The sequence below is a fragment of the Varanus komodoensis genome, unplaced genomic scaffold (genome assembly GCF_004798865.1).
Source record: "Varanus komodoensis strain SLA01 unplaced genomic scaffold, ASM479886v1 scaffold1, whole genome shotgun sequence".
Lineage (NCBI taxonomy): Eukaryota > Metazoa > Chordata > Lepidosauria > Squamata > Varanidae > Varanus > Varanus komodoensis.
In genome coordinates, this window is record NW_025335268.1 from 75,624,539 (window position 1) to 75,634,967 (window position 10,429).

Here is a 10,429-nt window from a genome sequence, read left to right on the forward strand (position 1 = left end):
GCCTGCCTGCCTGCCTGCCTGCCTGCCTGCCTGCCTGCCTGCCTGCCTGCCTGCCTGCCTGCCCCCCAGCCGGCGGGATGTCTGGCCTGGCTGTGCCGGGACTCCTCTGCAGTGGGCGAGAAGGTCTCTGGCACAGGTCCCCAGACCCCCCACCCACCTGCCCTGGGGGCGCCCCGGCTTGGCAGGGACTGCCCACTGGGTGCAGGCCCAGCCGCTGTGGGCTCTGGGGAACGCGCCCGCAGCCCTTTCCCTCCGACCCTGCAAAGGGGACCCTGCGGCTTCCGGGGGACGCGTGCGGTCACTCCAGAGCGGCTCCGTGCCGCTCTGCCTGGAGACCTGGCCGGGCCGGGCCACACCTGATGTCTGTTTTCGGGAAGAAGGCCGGGTCAAGGCGCAACCCAGGACGCCGGCCCTGTTCAGAAACACGCTCTGCTCCATCTCCTAAGCAGGAAGTTGCCCAGGCACAAAGCCAGGGATCCGGCCGAGGTCAACCTGCCTCTGCGGCTCGGGGCGACTCCCGGGCAAGCGCCGCAAGGCGTGGCCGGGACACGGGACAAGCCCAGGCCTGCGCTCCACAGCCGCCCTCGTGGCCGGGCAGCGAACCTCTGCCTGCTCGCCACACGGCCTCCCGCGCCATCCGGAAGCACAGACCCTGCGCGTCCCGCCAGGGGCCCTGCAGGAGCGGACTGCGGGGCCCCTCGGCCAGCACCCTGCTCCCAGCGCCGACGGACAGGCCCGCAAGCGCTGGCCGGGCCACTGCCGGCCTGGGCTGGAAGACCAGCATGCCCAGGACGGCGCCCTTGCAGCAGGTCCTGCTCCGCTGTCCCGGACGGGCAAGAGCAGGCCGGGCATCCGCGAGCGGCCGAGGGGGCTTCGCACCCCCCCCCCCGTTCCAGGAGCGCTCCCCGCTCGGGCTCCTGAGGGCAGTGCGGCGGAGCAGCTCCACGGCAGCCCCGGCGGCATCCGGCGCCCGGGGACGGCATCCCCTGCAGCGGGGCCCACCGCGCGCTCCTCAGGGGCGGGCCGTGAGCGGACGCCTCCTGCTCCTGGGGGAAGCGTGCTCGGCCCCCAGCACCGCTGTCGGAATGGGCGCCGTGGCGGGGGGGATGCTCTCCTCGCCCGCCAACGTCCCTCATTGAATCTTTTGGCCGGAAGTGACCGTCCGGGTCGATGGGTCGACTGACAGCACTGGCAGCCACGGTGTGAGCTGGGGACCAAGCGCTGCAGCCGGGAATGGTGGGAGATGCCGGGAGATGCCCGTCCGGAGAGGAGGAGGAGCGTGGCCGCGGGAGCCGGGTGAAGGCCGCGTGTGCCGGAGGCTGTGTCTGCTGGAGTGCCCCCCCCCGCCCCCGTGTCTCTAGTGCTAAGATCAGGGGGTCTTGCTATCTCTCCTGGACCCAATTTTGTCAAAGGAAAACAAAAGTGAAGATGAGGCATCAGCAGCAACTTCGAAGCAGCCCGGGGGTGCGGAGGAACGCCACGGAGGCAGGGGCCAGCCGCTCCCCACAGGGAGGCGAAGCCCACCGTCGGGCGACCCCCCCGCCCCCTCACCTTCTCATAGTGGTCCGAGTCATAGTTCAGGCCGATGCCGCAGTCGTCGGTGATTTCGGACAAGTCCTCGTCGTCAAATTCCTCCAGGCTGATGTCTTGCGGAGGCCTGCAGCACAGGGGAGGGGAGACGGAGGCCTGGGCGGGCGGAAGCCGGAGAGCAGCGCAGCCCAGCCCAGCCCAGCCCGGAGGGCAGGGGGCGGCCTCTGCGAGTGGCAGTGGGGGCCGGCAAGTCCGCGATTCTGTCCCAGGCAAAGGGCAAGGCACTCCGGGCGCCTTGGCAAGGCACCTGATCGGACGGGCAGAGGAACCAGTGGCCCCCGCCCCGCCCGGGTTCTTTCCAGCCCCAGCCCTGGCTGGCCTCACCTCCACCCTGCAGGACAAGGTGATGGGGCAGCCCCTCCCCGGGCCCCCTTCCTCCAATTTATCCATCAGCCTGAAGTGCCTGAAGTAGGGGCCTTGTTTGCCCCCACAAGGACACTGGCCCAGCATGGGGGCGTTCCAGGCCCCTTGCCCCGCGGGGGCCCCGGGAGAGCCCATTCCGCAACGGTGCTGGTGCCCGAGCTGGGTCGGTGGGCAGCCCACTGGGCAGCGCGCGCCCACCCTGCCACCCCCAGCGCCGATGAGCGTGGCGTCACTTGGAGGGGGCGTCTGGGCAAGCAGCTTTTCTGCTGCTCACGCCCGAGTGCAGGACACGGAATGACCAAGCCACGTGCGACAACCCGGATCCAGGCTGGGCATCAGGAAGAGCTTCCTCCCCGGCAGAGCAACACGGCAGGGGGACCAGCTGCCCGGAGAGGGGGGGCTCTCCCCCACTGGAGGCACTCAGGAAGAAACTGGGCACCCTGGTGGGATGGTGTAACTTGGCGTCCTGCCACAGCAGGGGGTGGCCTTGATGGCCTCCGTGGCCCCTCCCGCTGCTGCTCTCCCCAGTTCCCGGCCCAGGTGCAGCAGGGTGCTCAAAGGCCCAGAGCCCCTCCCGGGGGGAACCCTGCGAGTGGCCATCCGAGGGTCCTGCTCCCCGGAGTCCCTCGCCAGCAAGCCCTGGATTGGCTGTGGGCCCAATCCAGCCAAGCAACAGTTAAGGGGCCTGGCGAGGACACCACTGTTGTTATGGAAACCAGCCTGCCCAGGACAAGCTAATCCCCTTGCAGCAAGTGGGGAATGCAGCCAGCGCCCCCCCCACCCCCAGCTGGGGCGCAGCTGTCCCGATGGCCCTGTGCAGCCGCCCCCCAGCACCCTGGGGCTTTTCTCCGGCTCCCCCCGAAGCCCCCACCCGCTCGTCCGGCAGCAGCAGCGGGCAGGAAGGCCCCTCCTCGCCGGGGGTCCGGGAGCTGCTGCCCCCGAGAAGCAGCCAGGAGGCCGGGTAGGCTCTGCCAGGCCCGTTTCGGCCGCCGGCAGCGCCCTCCGCCCCGTGGCCGCTCTCCCGCCCTGTTGCCCCACGCGAGGGGCTGGAGGATCCCAGTGCGCCACTCTTCTGCGCCCCCCGAAGGGGTCACCCTGCCCCATGCCCGCCCCTGGCCCTGCTGCCAAGGTCCAGGAGTTCCAGCAGGCCCCCTTGGCCTCCATTCCCCCGACCCACGAGTGAGCTCAGGCATTATTACAGACGCTGGGGGCCGCACTCCCAGAGGCACCAAATGACGCCAGACGGTCCAGGGCAGAGGTGCCCCCGTCCCGGACGGGAGAGGACAGAGCCGACGTCCCCACTTCTGCCCCTGAAGCAAGGGCTGCCTCCTGCCCCGCCCCACTGCTCCCCCCACAGCTGCCCTGGGAGCAGAGGCGGGATGCCGTGTGTGTGCTTCTTAACTGTGGCCAAAGCTGCGCATGGGCCCTGCACATCTGTCCGCTCACTCGCCCGCTCGCTCACACGCCACGCAGAGCCGAGCTGCTGCAGAGGCTCGGCGGGGGGGGCGGGGGCTGGCCTGCAGGACGCGCGCCAGATCCCGCCTGCTCCTCCGACCGACCCTTCGGGATCCTTGCGGGTGCCTCCCCCACGCAGCGCTGCCTGCCCCTTGGGAAGGACCACGTCGGCCTGCCGCTTCCACGGTCGTCGTCACAGTTCGATTTCAGCAGAGACTCGGTCCGCGGCACTGCTTTCGGTGCAGGGAGAGCGCCGGGAAAGATGACCCAATTACGAAGCAGAGCATGACGGAGCATGTGCAGAGCAAATGTGTCTCACTGCCGAGGAACTCGCCACTGGCCAGCCTCGCGCATCTGGGGCTGTGGAGCACGCGAGCCCCTCACACTGCGCACTCGCTCGCTCGCAGAGCCACACTCCCCACCGCCTGCCAGGGCAGGGAGAACCGGCCCGGCTGCGTGCCCAGTCCGGCTTGGCTTCCCGGGCTGCTGCGGCCATTTTCTCCAGTCAAAGGAAAAGGCCAGATGAGGAGCATTTACTGTGGCCTGCCCAGAAGGGTCCAACGGGAATTAAAATGCATGAACAAAACCAGGCCATGCAAACGCGCTTCCAGAAGCTTGGCACAGGACTCCAAGCGAGGCTTGGCAGGTTCTGAGCGGAGCAGCCGAGGAACGATGCACCCACCGAGGCAAAGCCAACCGTCCCCAGTCCACTCGGGGCAAAGCAATTCCCAGTCTAGCTGCAGACGGTGTGGCCACTGCCGGGGGGGGGGGGGGGGGGGGCAAGGAGGCCAGGAGGGCACAGCAGAAAGGAAAAGTCCTTCGAGGCTGCTAAGGCACCGTGGCATCTATAGCCACACCGTAGCCCATGTTCCGTGGAAGTGGAGGCGAGGCACCTGCCCTGCTTGGGGAGGGGCGGGGTGGGCAGGCCAGGCAGGAGAAGCTCTGAGCGGCCTAAACGGAGGTGCACACCCCCCGGCAGCGGAGTGGGGCCCTGGTCTTTGGCAGGGTTAAGCTAGTTGCAAATAAAAGAATTGGATCCCAGGAAAAATCCAGGCTCTCTTCCGGGTCCGGGACTGGTTGCCTCTGGTCCCAGTGGGGCTGTGATATTTGAAAAAGAAGCTCCAAAAGGCCAAAACCCTTTGAGGACTCAGTTTTGTGGACTGCTTGGCTCTTGCTTCTCCGTACTGGCCGAGTACACTTTGCTGCTTCCAAACACCGAGAACCGGCTTTGTTTGCTTCGGCCAGGCATGCGCCTGCTTCAGTAAAAGCAAACCCGGTCCCACTCGGTCTGGACCACTGCCGTGGGTCAGCTGCACTTCTCTGTGAATTGTGGGGGGGGGGGGAGGATTCCCTGGCACCCTTGTGCGAGGCACACTTTCCCTCCTTCAGGTGACAAACTGCCTTTTGGATCGGATTAGTTCTTTGAACTAATGCTAAACATGTACACGGGGAGCTGCTTGCCCCTTAGACCAGAATAACGCTCGGGGGGCAGAAGTTCTCATGGGGGGGACTCAAAACTAAACCAGAAGGGGGGGGGGTCAAGCAGAACAAAGCTCCTGAAGAGGACTGCAGAAGAGTTGGCCTGGGCCACCATCTGGCAAGGAAGAGGAGCGATTCGGCAACGGCGCAGGGACGCAGCGAAGCTGAAGGCGAACGCAAGCAAGTGCCGCACCGGCCCGGGAGCAATTTTTGCTCACTCTGTGCCCTCTGCCCCCCCATTAAAGATTTCCAGCCCCTGCATCCGCGCCCCATGATAATGTTTCGAGAGCTTTCGACATTGTTCCCGTCCGTTGAGGATCTGGAGACAAGTACGCTTTCACGTCATTTACGGATCTTTCCCATTCCCTGTCCTATTCCTTGATATTTAAAAACTGCAGTTCATGTTTCTAAAACAATTTTGTCGTACGAACCTGACTGTATATAAGTGAAAGCACGCTTACAGTCCACACCCTGCTGGCTGGGGATTATGGGTGTGGAGCACAGCACAGCTGGACTGGGGAAAGCTGCTCTGGGCCGAGAGATGAGCTCGGCTTGGACACGCACACCGGCCCCTGAGAAAGGCCACCTGAGTTTTACAAAGACGCTGCAGCCTGCCCCCTTTCTTTATCTGGCGTGTGGGTTGCTGTGTGGCTTCTCCAGGTGCTCAGGGCCACTCCTGAGCACAGGACAGAGCACGTGCGGGCGCGGGACCAGGCCAGGAATGGCGGCTGCGTCCCCGGCTGAGGCTGAGCGCAGCCGAACTGGGGGGCCCGGCCCTCTGCCCAGCTGCACCTCCCCGAAGGGCCGGGCCGGGCAGGGAAGGGGGTGGGGGGCTTCCCCAGGTGGCTGCCAGAGGGACCATGCGCTGGATGCGGCCCTTGCCAGCTCCTCCGCCTGAGCTCTGTGGGGACGCAGGTGTCGGATGCCAGCCCCCGCTGCTCACCCAGGAAGCTCGCTGGCGGTCCCTGACTCAGGCAGACCTGCCCCACAGGGTTGTCATGAGGATGGCATGAGGCGGACTTGGGTTCCTTGCCCGAGGAGAAAAGGAGGGTGAAGCTGCAATGAGGTGCTTTCAAACAGAGCACGTGCTTTGGAGTCGTGGCACAGGAGGCACCCCAGGAGTGGCCACCCTGAGCAGCCGGTGGGCTCTCGGGGCCTCGCGCAGTGCGCTTCCTCTCGCCACCTGAGCTCCCAGCAGCCGGGGATCTTGGGAGATGTGGGACCTTGCCCACATGCAAAGTGGGGGCCCTCCCCTGAGTCGGGGCCACTTCCCGCGTGGGCACCCACAGCCATGCCGCCCCTCGGGTGTGGGGTCCCCAGTGAGCTCGGGCTGTCGGCTGCAATGCTGAGAACTGCGCCCCAGCGCCTCTGGGGGTGCCATGCTGGGGGAGGGCAGCTCCAGGGGCAGGCCGGGGTGTGCGGGGGGAGGTCTGAAGAAGCAGAGCCAAGGCCAGCCACCTGCCTCCCGCTCTCCCCGCTGGGCGGCCTCCTGGCAACCTGGCGGATGACGGCGGGTTGAGCGCGACATCTCTGCCTGCGCATCCATCCCGTGGGACCGACTGGCCCTGGAGCCGAACGTGGATGTTTTTGCAAAGCCTCGGGAAGTATCGCTGGGCCCCGGTGCCTGTGCGCCCCTGCGGGGAGCCAGCACAGCAGCAGTGCAGTGGGGTGCCGCGCATTTCCACGTGCCATCCAGCGCAGCGGCCAGGCAGCTCCGGGGGCTGGCCTACCTCCCCAGGGCCCCTTGACCCCCCCGGGCAGCCAGGAGCCCTCCCTCCATGAGCACTCCCCACTGCAGCTGCAAGAGGAGAGCAACGCCGGGGCACGTGGAGCAGCCAGGAGCAGCCGGCGCGCCTCCTGGGCCTTTGTGCTCCCACGGGCACCTGGAAGACCCCACTGAGCAGCCAGGCAGGGAGGGGGCAGACAGGCTCCCCGCGTCGTGTGCAGGCCAAAGGGCAAAGGGGGGCTCTGGGCAGGGCTCAGAGCTCGGCTCCCTCACGGTAGGTCAGAGGAAAGCTCCCCCATCCTCGAGAGGCCTGCAGCGGCGCGGAGAGCCTCGTGTCAGGACAAGCCGGGAATCGGTAACAGAAAAGCAGCGGAGCCACCGGGAACACGGGGGCGGCTGTTTGTGGCTTCCTGGCGTGCCTGGGACACTCCAGACACCTCTGGGCCGCACTGCGAGCTCCTCAGCACCAGGTGAGCGCCTTGCAGGCTCTCGCTGGCCTGGCCCATCAGCACAGCAAGCCTGCACTGCCCCAGGCAGCCTCGAGCCGGAGCCCTCTCACCCGCGCGAGGCCCCGAGCTTTCCTGCAGACTTTGCTCCGACCCCAAACACACAACCATCCCCTGGGAATTTGGGCACGGGGCTCTCTCTTGTGCCTTGGCACCTGGAACCTTGCACAACGCCGGCGGCCCGCTTCCTTCCTGAGTGCAGCCGTGGGGCAGGGGGAGGCCTGCTTCCATCTCCCTCGCCCGATGGGGCAGCAAAGCGGCTGATCTGACGGGCTCATGCCAGCGACTCGTGCGCTCGGGCAACTTCCTGGCCATGCAGCATCTCGGGGTGTCAAAGACACGTGTGATGGGCCCCTAAGGAAGGGCCATCGCGTCATGCCAAGAACGGGTTTTGCCCGCAGAACGATCCGAGCTCCCCCCCCCCCCCCCCCCCAATCAGCACCTGGCTCTTCAGGTAGAAGTGGAAAAAAACCTGTGCCTGAAAGCCTGGGAAGAGGCTGCCAGTCGGTGCAGGTCATGCCAAGCTGGACGAACCAGCAGCCTGACCCTCGAGTCTGGCGGCCCAAGGCACACAATGAAGGGGACACGGCCTCACAGGTGCCACAGGCCGGCAGACCCAAGAGCCCTCCCCCGGCACAGCGTTAAGGATCGCAGAATCAGAGAACAGCCGAGAGGCCATGAAGGGGCCGTGAAGGCCACCGGGTCCCCCCTGCTGCTGCAGGACACCAAGCCACACCCTCCCACTCAGGGCGCTGCCCAGTTTCCCCCTGAATGCCTCCAGTGTGGGGGAGCCCCCCCCCCCTCCGGGCAGCTGGTCCCACTGTCCTATTGCTCTGGCAGTGAGGAAGCTCTTCCTGATGTCCAGCCTGGATCTCGGTTGTCGCAGCTTGACTTGATTATTCCATGTCCTGCACTCTGGGATCAGCGGGAAGAGATCTTAGCCTTCCTCTTTGGGACAGCCTTTGAGGGACTTACAGAGGGATGCCATCTTCCCCCTCAGTCGTCTCTTCCCAAGGCTGAACATGCCCAGTTCCCTCAGTCTCTCCTCACATAATTTCTGTTGCCCTCCGCTGGACCCTCTCTAATGTTCCTCATCTTCCTTAAATCTTGGTGCCAGAACTGGACACAGGACTCCAGGTGAGGCCTGGCTAGTGAGGAGTGCAGGGGAATTATTACTTCTCGAAACTTGGAAGTCATACTTCTATTAATGCAAGTATTATTTGACGGGCAAAGGCTGCCCAAAGCAAGCCACTTGGCCTTCCTGGGCCTGCAATGCAGGCAGACAGGCAGGCAATGAGGAGCACTTCAGGAATTCGGGGTCCAGCTCTCGCCAGTAGCTGTGGAAGGAAGGAGGCTGCCAGCTGTGCACTGAGCCAGGGAAGGGGCTCGCTGCCCAGCAAGGGGATGGCAGCTGTTGGCGCGTTCCAGTGTTGGGACACATCCAGGCGGCCTCTCCCTGGGGCGGGGCAGCCTCGGCAGGTGGAGGCACAGGCGGAGCCGTGCGGGGGGGGGGGGATCCGGCAGGATGCTCTTCTGGTCAACTCCGGGGGCAGGAGCCAAAGCCACGCAGAGCTTGGCCGGGCCCACCGGCATCCTCTGCCTCCCACCGCGGGCTCCTCCTGCCGAGGCTACTAGGCTGCCAGGGGCCGTCAGCGCTGCCCCAGCCCGGGGCTCCCCGGGGCCAGCAGGCGCTGCCACATCTCCTCTCAGCGGGCCAGACCGGGTGCAAGGGGCCTCCCGGGCGGCTGGGGCTCTGCACAAAGCTCCCGCTTGCTCCCGGGTCTGCTGCTCACTCACCCCTGCAGCACAGAGCACCTCCCGCCCCCGGCCTGTCACCTTGCGGGCATCCAGCACACCTCCCCTCTCCAGCTGTGGCGTGAACAGTGCGCTGTGCATGAACTGGGGGGAGGCGAGGGAGCTTCCTCATCACACACCACTGGGGGAAGCAGGAAAGCGGGTGCACCGTGAGCTCACGTGCTCACCAAGCAAGGGCATCTTCCAATCACGGCTGCGGGAGCAGCTGGAGGGATCCGCTGGTTTCTGTGTGAAGCCCCGGCAGGCACCGATCAGCCCGCAAGACAACTGGCCACCTCAAGGCCTGCCTTGCCCGGGCTCCATACCCTGCCTGGAAATGGCTCCCGAGGGCCCTCGGAGGAAGGGAGCTGCCGGGGTGGAATGGCACCTGCCTCCAAACGCCACTTCTCGGCCCCTGAGCTACAGCTCTCCCCATGCCGCCCGACAGCCTGGTGCTTTCACCACCTCAGCTGCTTATCCAATGCCACCTTCAAGCTCTGCCTGGAACAGGCCAAGGACAGCTCAAGCCTCGCTCCAAACGGGGGGGGGGGGGCATCCAATTCGCTTTATCGGGAGCTCGGCAAGGAACGGCAGAAAGGCGACTGTTGTTCGCGGAAGGTGGCGAAGGGGCTGCTGGTCCGAGAGGGCAGAGCGAGTCCTGTGCCTGCAGCAGGCAGAGAGCAAGAGGCGAGCATCTCCCCGCAGAGCACGGCCCCCAGGCAGGGCCTGTCCTGTCCTCGCACCTGCTGGCCGCCCCCCATGCTCCCCTCGCCCCCCATGGCCCATCCCCAGGGGCCGTTTGTCCCAGGAGGAGGGGGTGCTGCCACGTCTCTCCCCCCAGAGCTTCCCTGCCCCTCGCGGCCTTCTTCACCTCCACTTGCCGCACTCACACCCGAGGGCCCCGAGGGCCACGGGCGCCGAAGGGGTTGCCAGGGGCTACAAGCGGACCTGCTGCTTCTCTCCTGGGAGGCATTTTCGCTTGGAGGCCGACGGCTTCCTGCCAGGCTGAGCACCAGGGCAGGCCAGGGGAGGGCAGGGCAGGGGAGGGGTGGGGTGGGGTGGGGTGGGGAACCGGCTCCTTTGTCCGGCTGGCACCCTTCTAGAGCAGGGCAGAGGAAAAGGCGCGCCGGGACTCGTCCCCTTGGCCTTCGTCGCTGTGGCCCTGGCGGGGCAGGCAAGGGAGACAGGGAGAAGCGCCAGGGGAGCAGAAGGGGGGGGGCTGGTGAGGCCCTGCTGGGACCCCCTTCCTGGCCATGCCAGACTGAGACCAGCCGAGCCCAGTCTGCTGGGTTTGGCGCGCACGCGTGTGCGCGCACACACACACACACGCCGATGGATTGCGTGGATGCGAAGGGGAGCGGGGGGGGGGGGGGGGGGGGGGGGGGGGGGGGGGGGCGCGCAGGGAGCCGGCGAGGCTCCGGACGTGGCCCGTGCAAGGGCAGGCAGAAACGAGAGCACGGCTGGAAAACCGCCAGGGCTCCGCGCTCCGGGCCAGGAAGGGGGAGCGGGGATCAGC

General features: G+C 66.5%; 1 protein-coding gene across 1 annotated transcript in view; it reads right to left on the minus strand.

Moving 5' to 3' along the window:
• The window catches only part of MAPK8IP2 (mitogen-activated protein kinase 8 interacting protein 2), a 19,207-nt gene extending 17,119 nt beyond the window's left edge, over positions 1–2,088 (minus strand). The window contains exons 1-2 of the mRNA XM_044430843.1: positions 1,915–2,088; positions 1,552–1,686 (exon numbers count right to left, since the gene is read on the minus strand). Coding sequence (XP_044286778.1) covers positions 1,552–1,686; positions 1,915–2,088 — 309 coding nt within the window. The remainder of the gene's footprint in view (positions 1–1,551; positions 1,687–1,914) is intronic.
• Positions 2,089–10,429: the final 8,341 nt, after the last annotated feature.